At 56.1% G+C, this 16,821-nt stretch overlaps 1 protein-coding gene across 2 annotated transcripts; it reads right to left on the minus strand.

Moving 5' to 3' along the window:
* Positions 1 to 565: 565 nt before the first annotated feature.
* On the minus strand, positions 566 to 16,743 carry DHCR7 (7-dehydrocholesterol reductase). Of its 2 annotated transcripts, XM_051967225.1 has the most exons (9): positions 16,419 to 16,743; positions 15,709 to 16,328; positions 9,198 to 9,301; positions 7,668 to 7,890; positions 7,347 to 7,437; positions 6,811 to 7,024; positions 4,379 to 4,583; positions 3,971 to 4,102; positions 566 to 2,773 (listed from the first exon to the last, which is right to left on the minus strand). In XM_051967225.1, exons 3-9 carry the CDS (start codon positions 9,293 to 9,295, stop codon positions 2,309 to 2,311), a joined length of 1,428 nt encoding a protein of 475 aa, XP_051823185.1. In that variant the 5' UTR covers positions 9,296 to 9,301; positions 15,709 to 16,328; positions 16,419 to 16,743; the 3' UTR covers positions 566 to 2,308. The 2 variants fall into 2 exon arrangements, with proteins under 2 accessions (XP_051823185.1, XP_051823184.1); XM_051967224.1 differs by lacking the exons at positions 15,709 to 16,328; positions 16,419 to 16,743 and adding an exon at positions 15,046 to 15,421.
* Between the last annotated feature and the right edge of the window lie 78 nt (positions 16,744 to 16,821).

Raw genomic sequence — 16,821 nt, forward strand, 5'->3', positions numbered from 1 at the left:
ATCCTCACAACCACCTGCAAAGTTGGTACTGATATTAAACCCATTGTATAAATGGGAAAACTGAGGCAAACAGGTTGTGTGACTAGCCCAGGTCCCGCAGCTGTCTTCTGGCCCCAGAGCCATTGGCTGGGCCTGAGGGTGTGGGGAGAGTGATGGAGCAGGCGCTGAGTCCCTGAGGAAGATGGGGGTGGAATGAAGAGGGATAAAAGGCTTCCCCGTGTTTGCCCACCCTTCCTCCCCTCCCCCGGCCCTGGCACCAAACCTTGTTAAGAGGGTCGCGTGAAGAAGCCCTTGGAGGGCTCACCGGGCAGCAGGGACCCAGTCAGAAAAGGGGGAGCCCTGTCCTCAGGAAGCTGGCATTCGGCAAGGGGGCGCACTCCAGAGGCCGGGCGGGGCGACCCGCAACGTGGTGCCCGATAGCAGAGGGCCTTGAATGCCAGGCTGGGAATGTGGCAGCCACGGCAGGGTCAGGGGCAGGGAGGAGACGGTCCGGTCTCTGGAAGTGGCTCGATTTGGTGGCGGAGCCAATGCGGGGAGGGGAGAGCTAATACATCAGGGACGCCGCTGTCACACAACAATCTTTATTGAGCACCTGCTGTGTGCAGAGCCCAGGGCTGGGTACAAAGATTAGAAAATTCTCGGCCGCCAGGAGTTTCGGCCCTAGGAAGGATTCAAAGGCACCTTCGGAGGAAACTCGGGCAGCATCAAAGGGCCCTGGCGGTGGCTTACAGAAGCCCAGGGCTGGGGGGCAGCACGGTCCCCCCCCCCCAGGCAGATGGGCAGGAAGACTCTGGCGCAGCCCCCTCTAGGAAAGGAACGGACCCCCAGGAGGCTGGCGCCCCGGAACAAAGTCCCGTCTGCTCCACACTCGTTACAGCTCAAGATGGGAAGGCCCGAGGCAGAGAAGACAATCATGGGGAGAGGAGGAAGAACTTGGAGCAGAACCGGGAATAATGGCTCTAAGTGGCAAAGGGGAGGTCACTTCCTAAGAATCAGTGCTGGCAACAAGCATTTATTGGATGCCACTGTATACAAAGGCACTGTGCTTGGTGCTGGGACAAAACCTGCAAACAGGGCAGGGGTTGCCCAGAGGGGAGCCCCTCCAGCATCTTGGCCAGGCCATCAAGCCCTGGGGCTCTGGTTGATTTTGCCTGGGATGCTCCCCCCGCCACGGGCTGACAAATGTGTGGGTGGAGGAGCCCTTGGGGATGAAGAGCAGCCCCTGGCCAGGTGAGCTTCCCCTCCGGACAGCTTTGCTCCCAAGATGCCCAGTGGCTGAGGGCCCTGCGGGCGAGAACTTTTTGGGGGAGTCTATACCTATGATTTCACCAGCACTCAGCTGGCGTGGGAAGCCCCTCCATGAGGCAGGGGCGGCTCCTACAGGAGCCAGCTTCAGAGAGCGGCCCTGCTGAGAGCTTACCCCTCTCCCTAGTGTCCAGCCGGTCCATGCCAGAGACTGCCCCGGACCCCCCATCATCCCGGCCTCGGGGCCCTGGTGTCCAATGGCTCTGACCCGAATCCGCTGACCCTTCTCCCAGCCGCCTCCAAGCAGACGGCCCTCTGTCCAGCCCTTACCTCTCTCTTAATCTCTTAAATGCACATCTCATTCACTCCCTCCCCTGCCCAACCCACCTCTCACCCCTCTTAACCTACCCGGGGCCTTCCACACACACCGTTCTCTGATACGGCCACGGGAATTCTGGGGGAGCCCTGCCCTCACCTGACCATGACCCCAGCCCCCTCCCCCAATTCAGTCTCAACCCCAGCATCGTCAGCCCCCCGCCCACGGAGGCTGGTCGGACCTCGTGCTCCCAGGTGCTCCACAGTCCTGACTCCGGCCCCCCGGCTGCTCCCGGCCCGAACCTCTGCCTCCGGAGCGCCTCCCGCCGTGTCCCTGGCCATCCCGCCTGTGCCCCTCCGGCCGGGTCACCTCTGCGGTCAGCCTCTGTGAGCCCCTGCAGACCCCCGGCCCTTCCCCTCGGCCCAGTGCGGATTAAAGTCTCAAGTTCTAGTTGAGAGATGGGGGAGGGGGAGACAGCTCCTTGGATTTGCTGAGGAAAGGAAGTTAACGTTCAGACGCAGGACGTTGTGCGAGATTCAGCCGTGGAGGCCGAGCCCGAGCCCCCCGAGGGGGAGCCTCCCCCGGCGGCTGGAAGGGTGCGGGCGGGAAGGCCCAGGAGCGAGGGGGCGCTGCAGCATCTTCCCACTCAGGATTCTCGTGTCCACAAAGAGTTTCTCCAACACCGTGGGGAGCCCCGAGCCGGCCGCAGCCCCTGCAGCCCCCGCGGCCCCCCTCAGCCCCCGCCCGCTAGAAGAGGCCGGGCAGCAGGCGCTTGGGCACGGCCGCCGTGTAGCGCTCCCAGTCGCGGCCGTACTTGCGGGAGCAGCGGTCCTCGTCGCGCAGGCAGCGGTGCACCAGCAGGACGCACATGTAGATGATGTAGAAGTAGGGCAGCAGGTGCGAGAAGCCGCAGGCCAGGCAGTAGGCCAGGCTGCCCATGAGGTCGCCCGTGTAGTTGAAGTGGCGCGCCAGGCCCCAGAAGCCCGAGACCATGAGGCGGCTGCGGTGCCGGCGCCCGTCGGCCGACGTGTACGAGCACTCGATGTAGCGCGGCTTCCGGCCCCACACCGTGCAGTGGCCGTTGGTCTTGCGGAAGAGGTCCTTCTGCTGGTTGGCCGCCCGGAAGATGTAGTAGCCGCCCAGGCCCAGCAGCAGGACGCCCAGCGCGTGCGGCGCCGAGAGCTGCACGGGGTGATAGACCAGGTACAGGCCCTGCGGGGAAGAGGGGGGCGTCAGCCCGGGGACGGTCTGGGGCCAGCGGCACAGGATCGCCCTGGAGCCGGCCGGGCACCCCACTGAGAGCCTGAGCACCCCTGGGAGCACCACCCTGGAGTCCCCGCTGAGAGCCTGAGCACCCCTGGGAGCACCACCCTGGAGTCCCTGCTGTGAGCCTGAGCTTCCCCTGGGAGCACCACCCTGGAGTCCCCGCGGAGAGCCTGAGCACCCCTGGGAGCACCACCCTGGAGTCCCCGCGGAGAGCCTGAGCACCCCTGGGAGCACCACCCTGGAGTCCCTGCTGTGAGCCTGAGCTTCCCCTGGGAGCACCACCCTGGAGTCCCCGCGGAGAGCCTGAGCACCCCTGGGAGCACCACCCTGGAGTCCCCACTGAGAGCCTGAGCACTCCAGGGAGCACCATCCTGGAGTCCCTGCTGAGAGCCTGAGCTTCCTCTGGGAGCACCGCCCTGGAGTCCCCGCTGTGAGCCTGAGCTTCCCCTGGGAGCACCGCCCTGGAGTCCCCGCGGAGAACCTGAGCACCCCAGGGAGCACCGCCCTGGAGTCCCCGCTGTGAGCCTGAGCTTCCCCTGGGAGCACCGCCCTGGAGTCCCCGCTGAGAACCTGAGCACCCCAGGGAGCACCGCCCTGGAGTCCCCGCTGAGAACCTGAGCACCCCAGGGAGCACCGCCCTGGAGTCCCCGCTGAGAACCTGAGCACCCCAGGGAGCACCACCCTGGAGTCCCCGCTGAGAACCTGAGCACCCCAGGGAGCACCGCCCTGGAGTCCCCGCTGTGAGCCTGAGCTTCCCCTGGGAGCACCACCCTGGAGTCCCCGCTGAGAGTCTGAGCTTCCCCTGGGAGCACCATCCTGGAGTCCCCGCTGAGAGCCTGAGCACCCCTGGGAGCACCACCCTGGAGTCCCCGCTGAGAGCCTGAGCTTCCCCTGGGAGCACCACCCTGGAGTCCCCGCTGAGAGTCTGAGCTTCCCCTGGGAGCACCATCCTGGAGTCCCCGCTGAGAGCCTGAGCACCCCTGGGAGCACCATCCTGGAGTCCCCGCTGAGAGCCTGAGCACCCCTGGGAGCACCGCCCTGGAGTCCCCGCTGAGAACCTGAGCCTCCCCCCAGACCCCTGGAGGCTTTGTGGAACTGAGGGAGCACCGCCTGCACTGCGGGCGTCCAGGCCCGGACCCTCACCTGCAGGGTGTAGAGGTAGGGCAGCCAGACGCAGTCCCCCCAGCCCAGGTACCAGCCGAAGTGGTCGTGGCAGATGTCGATGGTCTTCAGGTACCAAGCTTCGTTCCAGAAAAAGTCCACCACGTAGAGAGCCTGAAAGACAGGGCCGGGGGTCATGGCGGCTGCCCGGAGTCCCCAGAGAACCCCCAGGAGGCAGAGGGCAGGACACAACCCCAGCTGTGCCCGGGGAGGGCAGGGGGCAGGACGCAGGCAGGCTGGCCGTGCTCGGGCCCGACCCGTGATCTCCCAGCTCCCGTGGCCGTTTCTCGCCCCTGCCTGGCACCTGGGCATACGGTCCTTGGCCCCCGTGGGAGACCCGGGACCCCCAATGGGCTGAGCCCGCCCCCGCCCGGGGCCCTCGGCACTCGCCTGCAGGACGTTGACCAGGACCATGGCGTTGGTCACCGAGCCGTGCAGCTCCTGCTGCTTGGCCGCGAAGGACAAATTGATGAGCGTCCAGGCGACGATCCCCGGGCGGCCGTTGAAGAAGAGTTTGAAGTCGAACCACTTCCCTATCCTCGGGTTGAACTCCACGCCCATCATGTAGTTGTAGAAGAAGTTGCCTGTGAACTTGCTGAGGGGCAGAAGGGGCAGGAGGTGAGGGGGGGCGTGGCCACGGGGGAGGGGGGGGGCCGCCCTCTGGGGGCACGAGGCGGCCGGGCCCTGGCCCTGAAACAGAAGCGAGGGCCGGAGGCCTCCCGACGCCGCGGGCCCGCACCGCACAGGAGCCTCGGCTTCCCCACTGGTAAAGGGCGCTCACGGCCTGTTAAGGGCAAAGTGCCTGGTGAGCCTTAGGGCGCTCTGCCCCGCTGGCCGCCCTCCTGCCATCGGCCCTCCTTCCGGCGCCCTCCTTCCGGCCGCCCTCCTGCCATCGGCCCTCCTTCCGGCGCCCTCCTTCCGGCTGCCCTCCTGCCATCTGCCCTCCTTCCGGCGCCCTCCTGCCTGCTCCCTCCCCCAGCCCCCCAGTGTCTGGCGGCCATTCCTGCCTCCAGGCCCTTGCAGACGCCTCCATGGGGCTGAGACGCTCTCGCCTCCTCCGCTTTGTGAAACCCTCAAAGTCCTTCAAAGTCCAGCTCAAGTGTCCGGACAAAGCTCTTCAGGTTCCCAGGGGCTGGCGTCCTGTCTCTCCCTTGAATCCACCCCCATATTTATGGGCACATGATACACATCCCAGAAACACGCTTCACGCTACACAGGAAGCCGCTCATACGTGGGCACGCGAGCACGGCGCCCCGGGCGTTCGCCTCCCAGCAAACCCTAAGAGCCTTGCGATGGTTGGGGGCAGGGGCTGCCGCGGATTCCTCCGCACCCCCAGGACCTGGCCCCGCTCTCATCCACTTACGAAAGCTGGTCAGGTCTAGGTCCCAGGCCCGGCACTTGCGTTCCCCCTGGCGCTCGCGCCCCCCCCCTCCCCCCCCGGCGCTCGTCCCACCCTCCTCCCCCCTGGCCCGGCTTTCCCCTCCCACTCTCTTGGTCTCTGCCTCTCCCTGGCGGCCGCCTGAGCGGACTCGGTGAGGGACAGGCTGCTCCCATTTATCCCGGGTCTCCGCTGGCCAGCACGCAGCAAGCGCACACAGAACGCCCGTCGCTGTATGACTGGGCGCCTACTGCGAGAAAGGGCCCGTGAGCCGGACCCCGGGAGAGGGCCCGGAGGGTCCGGTGAGAGTCCGGTCCGAGCCCCGGTCCGAGCCCCGGCCTGCCTCCGGGCCCAGAAGCTGTGTGGGAAGGGGACCCGGGGGCCTCTGGCAGTGGGGGCGTGCGGCGGCTGCCATCTGTGCTCTGAGAGGTAGCGCAGGGCAAGGGCAGGGCAAGCGCAGGGCAAGGGCAGGGCTGGAAGCCCGCCAGGCCCCTCCCTCACCGGAGAAACGCAGGGCACCGCCCGGCAGGGGCACCAGCGCCCAAAGCTGTTCTGTGTGGGACGGGGAGCCTTGTACAGCAGCCGTCAAAGGTAATCGGGGCCCGGGGCCAAGAGGCCTGTCGGCACAAGCCTGCCTTGGTGCCAGCCCGTGGCGTGGGCTCTGCCCCTGGAGGAACTGCCAGCCAGGAGTAATGAGACGGCAGGAACTCTGCCCCGGAGGCTCCCGACGGCCAATGTGGGCGTTTCAGAGGAAAGGAAGATGAGGGGCTTCTGGGGTCTTCTGAGCCTGCCCTTCTGGGACACGACCCCCTGTGGCGGGGGCTGGGCTGAGAGCCTCACCAGGAGAAAGTTTGAAATGAGGGAACGTAGAACAGCTTCAGTTAGGACCTAAAAACCAGGAATCTTTCCTTCAAATGTTCTGCCTGCACAGACTTTGGGATGAAGTGGCGACTTCGGGAATCCCACCGCCCTCAGACCCTTTTCACAGAATGTTCTGCAGGGCATACAGTAAGTGCTTAATAAATGTGCAGACTGGTTCAGAATGATCCCAGCACCTCACAGAGAGTGAAGAGGAGAAGGTGGATCCTTGAACTCCAAACTCCATTTTTTTGGGGGAGGAGGATCAGGACCCGCCCCTTGACTGTCTACATCTATGAGCCTCCCTAGTGATCCCAGCGACAGTTTAGGGGGGAGGGACCCTGAGAAGCCTTCACAAGCTACTCTGCTTACTAAGGCAGGAAAAGAGAGGACTTTTCACATCTTCAGGCCATAGTAGAGTCACAGCGTAAGGGTTAAAGGCCCATAGAACTAACACAGGCATACTGGGTTTCTGGGGTTCCAGCTGCCGAGTCTCCCCCAAGCCTTCCCCCCCTTCCCCTCCTCCCCAGGAGGGACCAGAGGCCCGTGGGTCAGTGCCGGCTTTCGCCCGGGACGCGGAACGTACCAGTCGCGGGCATTGGTGGGGAAGAAGTAGCCTTTGACGATGGCGAAGGTGGACACGGCGTAGCCCAGAATGTTGGCGCACCACAGGAGCGGGATCCAGTTGTCGAAGATGATCGTGGGCGAGAACCAGTGGAAAAACTGAGCATTTGCAAACCACAGCAGGTGGGTGATGATCCAGGCCTGGAGACCATTGATCTCATACTTGTTCACAGTTCCTGCGAGGGAACAAGGCGGGGCGGGAGCGTGAAGGGGGCCGTGCAGCCAGGGAGAAACAACGGTGGGGGGCAATGGTTTCCCCCACTTCTGGCGGGGGGGGGGGCTTCCCGCGGCTCCTTCCTAGGCCTGACCTTTCGAGCCCCTGGAGTGGCCACAAAGCCGAGAGCCTGGGCAGCTCCCTACGTGCGGTCGCTTTCTATAAAGCGGGCACTGCCCCGGGCTCCCTCCAGGTGAGCGGGTCGCTGCGGATAGGAGAGGCAGCAAAGGGGGGCTGAGGAGGCGGGGACCCGGCCACCTCCCGGCCCACCGGACAATCGTTACCTGCAGGGGTGACGGCCCCTTCCTGAACGCCTCCCACGTAGAAGGGCAAAAATTTGTGGCAAAAATCAGGAACCATCATGTATAAAACCACCTAAAAGAAGACATTTGGGAAGAACATCACTGGCTGGGAGGCTCCGGGCCTGTGAGCCCCCCCGGACCACTTCCAGCTCCAGCCTTTCCTCCCACTAAAGGGGCCACGAGCAGAGATTCCCGTACCGGGACTCAGGGAACTCCGGGCTCCTCATCTTGGCCGCCCACCCAGAGGCATCGGGGGCCTCTCCCCAGTTCACCGTAAGGGGACTTGATGGCGGGAAGGCGGACCTGAAAAGTGACCCAGACGACGTAGATCTGCGCCGCTCTGGCCGTCACCCCCGGCGTCCGGGCCCAGATCTCCGAGAGGCTGGACCTGCCCGTCACTACCTCCAGCATGGGCGCCGTGAGCGAGCAGCTGTACTGGTCGCAGGACATGATGAAGTAGTAAACAATGAGGGGGGCGAACAGCAGCAGGAAGATGACGCTCGCCAAGGAGAACCAGTCCACCTCCCTGGGAGAGGAAGCGGCAGAGGGTCAGCGGGGTGTGGCCAGGGGCCATCAGGACCCCTTCCCTCTGGCAAACCCGTCGTTCTCTGAGCATGGCCCGTGATGGAGAGTCCGCAGCTGGGCTGGGGTCCGAGAGCTGTCCTGGAGATCCCTTCGGGCGAGGGGAGACCCGAGGCTAGGAGGGCAGGGCCCGGAGAACCGAACCCACCAAAGTGCCTGCTCTGGCTCTGTATCTGACCCCTGTCCTGCGCCGGACACAAAGCCTTCCGGACCCTCTCGAGGCATTTTCTGAGGACGCCGAGATATCCAGCAATGGTTAGGGCTGAATTCGAGCCCCCGTGGCTGAGCTTGCTGGTTAGCCTGGGAACTCCTCGAGGGCCGGTTTTAATATAAGCAAAATGGCACACAGTAGGTGCTTCATAAACATTAGCAACTGACTCCGCCATTTCCTGATCCTGAACTAGATTAAAATGAATCAGCATCTAAGGCGCGACACTCAGTAGTTAAGATGCCGCAGTGGCCGCACAATGAAGAGATGAAAAAGGCCGAGGTGAAGCCGAAGCATAAGCCCTGTGCGTAATCCTGGACCCACCAAACAGCCTCTCCAAGGGAAACCGAGGCTGGAATTTACTCACTTTAACAAGCAGTGAGTTAGAATGAAGGGGAACAGTCCATTCCCAAGAGGGTATATTGTATACCAGCCAGTTCACCAACCATGTATGTGTATGGGTGAGAGTATACTCGTGGTTGGTGAACTGGTCGTTTGGCCTGACTGTGTTCCCTTGGCTTAAAGTCCTTGTTGCACAAGGCAGGAAAGACCGCAGAGCCAAAGGCAAAGCCGCTGAGACTTCTGGGCTGGCGTGCCAAGTTACTTAACCTTCCCATGCTGCAGAGAGCTGAGTTTTTCTTGCGGGGAATTCCCCAGAGCAGTAAAATTCTGGGTTCGGTCCCTCTGAGACCAGGGAGAAGAGGAAGGAGGATAAATCTGGAGAAGGTGGTGATTTAAGCCCCCAGAGGGATCAACAGAACTAAAAAGTGAGAGCTTGCCATTAAATCCGAAGAAAGGGGAAGGGCAGAAGGTGCGGCTAGCTCAAAACTGACCTAGTTAATGCAGAGAGGACAAACTCCCGTTGCCGTCTCTGCTCTTTCAAGTCTGTACAAGCGTAAGGAGACACCTTCCTAAGTGGGCTAAAGCTTACTCTGCGAATTTGGCCCTGATTCACTCTTTTGGAAAAGGAGGCCTTTTGAGGCAGGGCTGGGGGGGCCTCGCTCCCAAGCCCACAGGCCAGGGGGCTGGAAGGAGAATCTTACCAGGCTCGGCCCCATTCCCCTTGAGCTGTGCTGTTGCCATTTGGAAACTTCTTGGGGTCCCTCTGCTTGGGAGAGCTGGCTGGGGAACTCGGTGCCATTGGACCCTGAAGAGAAAGAGGAACTATTACCTCTTGGGCGCAACAATGGTCAAATTATAATCGGCAAACATATATTAAGGACCTACTATGTTCCAGACATTCTGACACTAGTTGATCAAGAGTGAGTCATCCTCAGTTTAATTATTTGTTTAAAAAAAAAACAAACAAACTACTCAATCTATTCTTTACAAATCAGTGTGACAGAAGGTGATGAATAGAATCGGAGGAATAGTTCAGTCAATCAATCAACAAGCATTCATTAAGGACCTAAAGTATAAAAAGGATTGTGCAAAATCATCAATCATCACAATGGGATTTTAAGCTTGGACAGCAGGCGACTGACAAACTAACTGGATCCAACCTGAAGGACCGGTCAGTGCTGTGTAAAGTCATGGCTGTCTTTTGAATGACCTTCTAGCTCTTCCTTGCCCAAGGCTTTCCCATTCCTGGAATGTTCTCCCCTCTCCCTTCTCCCCTTTCCCCCCCCCCCCCCCCATCTCTCTGGGATCAGAATCTCTCCTCAGGTCCTGACTCTCTGAATTGCTTTATCTTCTTTTACTTTCAACATGGACAAGAAACCAAAGAGGGAAATCTAATTTTAAGATGGATGCGATCTTGTTAAAGTTTTCTGATGCTAGATGGTGCATCAGAAGCTGAGTGAAATGAACAGAACCAGGAGATCATTATACAAAAAGACTATGGGACGATCAGTTCTGATGGACGCGGCTCTTTGCAACAATGGGATGATTCAAACCATTGCCATTTGTTCAGTGAAGAAGAGAGCTACCTACACCCAGAGAGAACCATGGGAACTGGGTGTGGACCATAACATAGCACTCTCACTCTCTCTGTTGTTATTTGCTTGCATTTTGTTTCCTTTCTCAGTTTTTCTTTTTCTTCCTTCTTGCTCTGATTTTTCTTGTGCAGCAAGATAACTGTATAAATATGTATGTGTATATATACATATATATATATGTGTAAAAAATGGTGCATCAGAGAAGCCCAAGGTCATAGGGGACCAGGCCCACACTTATCAAAAAGAAAATGTTAGAAGAAGCATGTTTAATTATTTTAGTGCAACAAAACTGTCTGAAGTACAGAGGGCTCAGCTAACATTCCACCTTCTCCAGGTTCTCCCTGAACCCTCCTGCCTTCACTCAGTGCTTATCTGCCTTTTATGGCATGGATTATTCGGTTATCTGCATGTTGTTTCCTTGTTAGCTGGGTCTAAGAGAGTGCAGTCAGTGTCATAGCCTTGGACAAGGAAACGAAGGTCACCTGCTGGCAGCAGGAGAGCCGATGGTTGACTCGCTGCTCTCAGGCTGCGATCGCGTTTGTGGTGCTTCTGGCAGCCTCTTTCCTCTAGCCCTTTTCCATGTCCACGTGGGGCTTATTTGTGGGGCTCTGGAGCGGGCAAGGCCTGAGCTAAAATCTCACTTCAGATGTCACCAACCAGCTTCTCTTGCTCTAAGAAGGGGCTAGATTGAATGGCCCCCAGGTCCCTCCAGCTCTAAATCTGCAGAAGCTGTGAGGGGATGACAATGGAGAATGGTAGCTGGTCCCAAGACCGACAACTGGCACCCCTCATTCAGGCCTGCGGGGCCTAGTGAACCCCAGCTAGTTTTCCTAACCATCAACATCAAAACCTCTCTCTACTCTGTCCCAGGCTGAGAGCCAACGATCAGACAGATGGTCAGTAAGGGTTAAGGTTTTCTCTTACCAGGACACACAAGTACCTCGTTAACAGGGGCCTTCTGGAGATGGCTCCCCCACCTTACAAAGGAGACTGTGTCCGGATGGAGGGAAGGGAAGATACTTAAGGAGAAGCACTGGAAATAGCCATCGGCCCTTTCCTCCATATTAGTTCAGGGCTAACAGGCTTTTTTATCACCTGAAATATCTTGACCTCTTGACTGAACAGAATCCTTATAGACACCGAACAACTATCTTCAGAGCCAGAGGCGGGAGAAGCAGAAGTCTTGCTCTACAAGAACACTTCCCCTGCCAAGATTCCCAAGATTGGGCCAATGATAGGTACCAGGAGCCAAATGACTCAGCTCCTGAGGTGGAGAGGGGAACAAGTTTTACAGTCAGCAGATACCTCTGGCCAAGCCAGCTGCCTCTAAAATCTCTGCTATTCATCAGTTTGGGACTCCACCACGGATTCCAGCTTTAGAGCTAGTCCAACCTGCTTCTTTTCACAGAAAAAGAAGTCTAAATAAGTAGTTATTTTAAAATTCTCATTGAATTTTAATTAATTAAAATGAAATTAAAATTCTCAATGAATAAAGTGTGAATAGAGCTTTATAAAATTCAATTTCAAGGTGAGAAGTCAGGGGGAAAAAATTTCAAATTAATGATGGAATCTTTATGGTAACTTCCATTCTCATTCGCTGATGAGCAACACGTTCTGTAACCATACCAACTGGTTTAAACATAATACAAAAATCCACCATGGAGAAAAGGATGTCAGACCGAAAACCACACGAGGGACTTTCCCCAATGTAATCCGGTTCCTCTTCTTTGCCGTCCTTGAATGAATCTAGGCTAGTTAGAACACCGTAACCACACAGTAATACCCCCCAGGTGGGCTTTTCTGTAAGCATTCTGGGTGACTACCTCTGCACTTCCGCCAAGGTTTTAGGCTTTTGTCATGTTAGCAAACTCCTCCTATAACTTGACATTTCACATATCTTGCGGTGTAATCGGTGCCATTTAATCTGTAAAAATTCTCGTCTTGTTTTGCCGGGCTGCTGCCTCCTTTGAGGAACTTGGCCCACCCACTGAGTATATAAATCTCAGTCATTACTTGATATGGAGATGGCCAGAGTCCTGAATTCTTTTGGAGGACACCTGCGAATCACTGTCCACATCCCCACACTAGCACGGCCCAAATTCAGTAATAATTGAATTGTAATCAACTTTGAAAACCCAGCAAATGTGTACCATCAAACACTGAGAATGAAAATGCTCCTATTTAGGGGATAGCTATATCTTTCATTCCTATGACAGGGATAAAGTCAAGAGAGCACCAAGACCCTAAATCACTAACGACCATTTTATTGATTGCGGAATCTTCCTGCCTTTCCCAGATCCCTCTGCTCCGAGTCTCTCCCCCATCACAGGACCTTCCATCTCCTCTCTACTAGCTAGTGTCTACCTCCTTGGTGGCTTGACCTCTCTGTTCTTAGACAATCAGCTCCTAAAAAGCAAACTGTCTTCTGCTTTTTTGTGTGCCCATAACTCAGCATGAAGGCTTACTAAATGCTTGCTGACGGACTGAACAAAATAAACACAATCAGGAAAATGATACACAGTCTTGATGTAACAAGACAAATGGAAAAACAACCCCCAAAATGAATGGTGTGTCAATTTATAATGACCAAGAAAGACTTTGCTGGAGAAATAAATTTTCCATGCTCTCCCTCGCCCTTGAAATGTGGAGGCTATGGCTGTGGCCTCTTGAAAACCATGTGGGAAGGTGATTTATTACCTATTTCACCTGCCTCTCTTTTCTCCTCTCTTGGGTTTTGTTCTCCTTAGACAAGAAAAGCCATAGTTTTCTAGAAGGACGTGGGGAAAGGAGATGGGTAGGAATACATTTGAAAATGAAGAGAATGCAATAAAACAAAATACTCTAAAACCATGATACCTTAAGTCAGTGTTGCCATAATGAGGAAAATAAATAATTTTTAAATTGAAATGCTTCTAGACTTTTATTGCCTGGAAGACCTAAGGAGAATGAATCTGATCTGGAATATTTGGCCCCATTTTTTATAAAAGATATAAGACTGATCCTATTTCTCAAGAGATTTACAAGAAACCAGCTGCCTTTAGCCTCTCCTCTCCCCTCCCTGGGCCTGTTTCCTCAACTATAGAAGGAAGGGGCCAGACAAAGTGATTTCTTTTCTTTCTTTCTTTTTTCTGAGGCCTTGGGTTAAGTGACTTGCCCAGGGTTACACAGCTAGGAAGTGTTAAGTGTTTGAGACAACATTTGAACTCAGGTCTTCCTGACTTCAGGGCTAGTACTCTATCCACTGCCCCACCTAGCTGCCCCTTTATTTTCAAAATATATGCCGTTTTCAACATTCATCCTTGCAAAACCCTGTGCTCCAATTTTTTTTTTTACTCCCTGCCTTCTTCCCACCCCTCCCCTAGATGGCAAGTGATCCAATGTAAACATGTACAATTCTTCTATACAGATTTCCACCATTATTATGCTGTACAAGAAAAAAATCAGCTCAAAAGGGGGAAAAACGAGAAAGAAAACAAAAAGCAAACAATAACAAAAAAAGGAAAATACTAAGCTTTGATCCAATCTCCAGTTCTCTCTCTGCTGATGGCTCTCTCTATCACAAGACATTAGAACTAGCCTGATTCAGCTCATTGTTGAAAAGAGCCGCTGATCACTGAATAATCTTGTTGTTGCTGTGTACAATGTTCTCTTGGTTCTGCTCGTTTCACTCAGCATCAGTTCATGTAAGTCTCTCCAAGTCTCTCTCAAATCATCCTGCTGATTGTTTCTTATAGAACAATATACATTTATATACTGTAACTTAGTCAGCCATCCACTCAGTTTCAGATCCGATAATTTTTAGGTTCCCTCATTTCCTCACTTAGGGGTTCATTTCAGCCAACATCAAGCCAGCAGGGAAGGGACTATCTTCTCTCCCAAGCAGCTTTTTACAGTGAGGGGGAGGGTAAAAAAAAGAACTAAATAAACACCCCCAGATGCAGTTCAGTCACCTTGGTCTTAGAACAGTCCTTACACTGCTTTGGAACATTTAGGGTTGGTCAAGCCTCTGGATCCCTGGTCAGAATCATGTTTTTAAAAGCACAAAAAATGTAGGATTACAAAGGAAATGATCCATATCTACTTCTACATTGTCCCAGTTTGAAAAATTGGATTTAGAGCGCTCCTTTCTCAAAGATAGGCTTGGCCTTGGGCCTGCAGAATCCCCTTCACAGCAGAGCCCTGAGATGGGAATACTAAAAATAAACATTTACAGAGCATTTCAAAGTTTCTGAAGTTCTCATCTGAACCTCAGAGTGACCCTGGGAAAAAAAGTGGGAAGAGCAGGAGGGGCCAAACATTTAGGTATTAATTATCAGGCTGGATTTGAACTCAGGCTAAACTGAATGGAACCAGTCTGGGTTCAAATATGCCTTTCAGTAATATCTGTCATTGGAAGCCTCCACAATTCCCTTTACCTTCCCTGTTTATAGATCCTGATCTAGATCCTGGGCCTTAGGATGCTAATGAAGAACTACTTCCTGGGGGTGGGGTGGGGGGGTCACCCAAATGAGAAAGGGACGTCCTGTCCCTGGAAGTGGGCACAAGCCCAAGTCTGAGCAGAGAAAGAACAAGCCTCCGCTACTGTCCACAACTAACTGCTCTAAATCGAGGAGCTGAAAGCTTTAATGCCACCTGATGGCAGGGGTTGGAGCCCATAGAAAACTTAAAAAAAACCACTTCCTACAAAGGTCTCCCTTTTAAGCTGTTTTCCTGGAAATCACATTAGGCTAATTCCGAGTTTATTTACCCAACAGAGAGTCCACGGCTAGCACATTCAGAAATATATATATTTTTTTGTCTCTTTTTTATAATTAAATAATATCGTTTGTCTTTGCAAGTGGTCTGGCCAACAGGACACTTAAATGGGCTGAAAGGCTCGGGCTTTGGAGGGAGGAGGGGGAAAGTCGGGCCCCCTCTGGTGAGCTCGGAGGTAATTTAGGAAAGCAAAACAGACCTGCAACTTCTCTCGATCTTTCATTTCAGTCTGTGTCGGGGGCCATTTTTTTTCAATTTCATTTATATCATTTCAATCGGTTCTCTAGTGGGCCATGAGGGAGTGGATGCACGGGCGCGTGGATTGCATGACAAGATGGTGGTTCCGAGGGGGAATTGGAGAAGGAACGACGTGACTTTCAGCCCAGGCTTTCTCTTGCGCTGCCTTACGTTCTGAACTCCCTTTTATATCCCAGGTTTAAGAGGTAAATGCGAAACCTCTCGAAAACGGAATCCAAGCGCGGCAAGCCGGCTGGGTCCTTTTGGAAAGCATCGCAGCCTTCTCCCTCGGCGGGCTCTCGGGACGCTCCCCTCCTACCTGCGTAGCCAGGGTCCCCTAATCAGGGAGGGAGCCGACCTCTGAGGACTCCGAAACGCTGGCGACAAGTAGCGGGCGCGTCTCAGCCGGCATTTAAGGGGCGCCGGCCTAAGCGCTGGGGATGCACCTGCAAGGGACCACGTCCCACCCCTCCATCCCCGAGCCTGCGCCGGTTCTCTTCAAGCCAGAGATGCTGCTGGTCTGAAGCGTCCCAGAATCCCCCAGGCGAGCCCCCCCAACGAGCCAGCTCGCTAGCTTGGCCTCCATCCCCAAAGTCCCCGGCCCGGCTCCCGCTAAATTTCTTACCTCCTCCGCTCTCCCTGGGATCCGAACACCCACTTACGCTTCCAAGGGAAGCTGTCCGGAGTCCGAGTAGCGTAACCGCTTAGGACCGCCCCCCGAGGCGACGCGTCCCACGGAGGCGGCCAATGGGCTGCCGCGGATGCCCCTGTCAGAGCGCTCGGCACGCTGGTATTGGTGCAGAGGTCTCAAGCCATCTCGAGCCCACTGGGGAGCAGCCAACCTGGCCACTCAGCAGCAGGAGCAGGGGCGGGACCCCGGCTCAAAGGAGGTGTTTCCCTGGCTGGTCGGGCCTCCTCCGGGGACTGGCGGCGAGCCTGAATCCCCCTTTCTGTAGCGTGGCTACAGGGTCTCCGTGGCTCCCGCTCGCCAATAGGACCGAATAAAACGGCTTCGTTTGGCTTTTGAGTCGCTTCCTATTTTCCCAGCTCTATATTTTATCCTCCAATTCCTCCGGAATTCCCCGCCTGGCCCTTTCTCTCGATCCCGGGAATGTCGTCCCTCCTCCTCCGCTGGTGTCGGGGCTGGGGGTGGACCTTGGGTGCGCCCACGTACGAGCTCGGCGTCTCAGCCTTTCAAAAGCAAATGCTCCCTGAGGGCTGGAAATTTGTCTTCCCCAAGTCTGGCTGCGGTTAAAGAAATGCTTTGAAATTTAGTATTAAGGCAAGGATATGGAAATGTTCAATCCCCCTCCCCTCCCCTCCCCCCCCAGTTACCTGGGGATTTAAATGGACTTCAAACCCGCAGATTTCAGCCGCCCCGACACGTGACAGCGCACCCCTGAAGTCACGTGGGTCACACCTGGAGGGGAAGGGGAAACCTGGTTCGGGACTTGGTTTAATTAACATTTGGAGGGGAGGGGCTGGCCGGCTGGAGCCAAAAAGCGGTTCAGGTCGCCCGGAAAGCCCAGCCGGAATTCTGTCTCGCCGGGAAGACTCCCGGGCTGGGGACGCCGGAGGGTTGGGGGGCGGAGGCAGCTCCGGGATCTGGAGCCCCGGATCTCCGGGTGGAACGGCCCGGGGATGGCGCCCGGCCTAGAGTAGACTCCGGGGGCCGGGCTGGGGCGGGGCGGGGCTGGGGGTGCACTGGGCGCCGCGCTGGGCCAGGGGAGGCGCGCAG

The sequence above is a fragment of the Antechinus flavipes genome, chromosome 6 (genome assembly GCF_016432865.1).
Source record: "Antechinus flavipes isolate AdamAnt ecotype Samford, QLD, Australia chromosome 6, AdamAnt_v2, whole genome shotgun sequence".
Classification (NCBI taxonomy): domain Eukaryota; kingdom Metazoa; phylum Chordata; class Mammalia; order Dasyuromorphia; family Dasyuridae; genus Antechinus; species Antechinus flavipes.

Coding starts and splice junctions, on each gene's coding strand:
- DHCR7 (XM_051967224.1), bottom strand. CDS start 15,069: ATGAAAGATCGAGAGAAGTTGCAG. Junction 7,025..7,346: donor AGGGGCCGTCACCCCTGCAG/GTAACGATTGTC, acceptor GTTCCCTCGCAG/GAACTGTGAACAAGTATGAG. Junction 4,103..4,378: donor TCCTGGTCAACGTCCTGCAG/GCGAGTGCCGAG, acceptor CCTGTCTTTCAG/GCTCTCTACGTGGTGGACTT.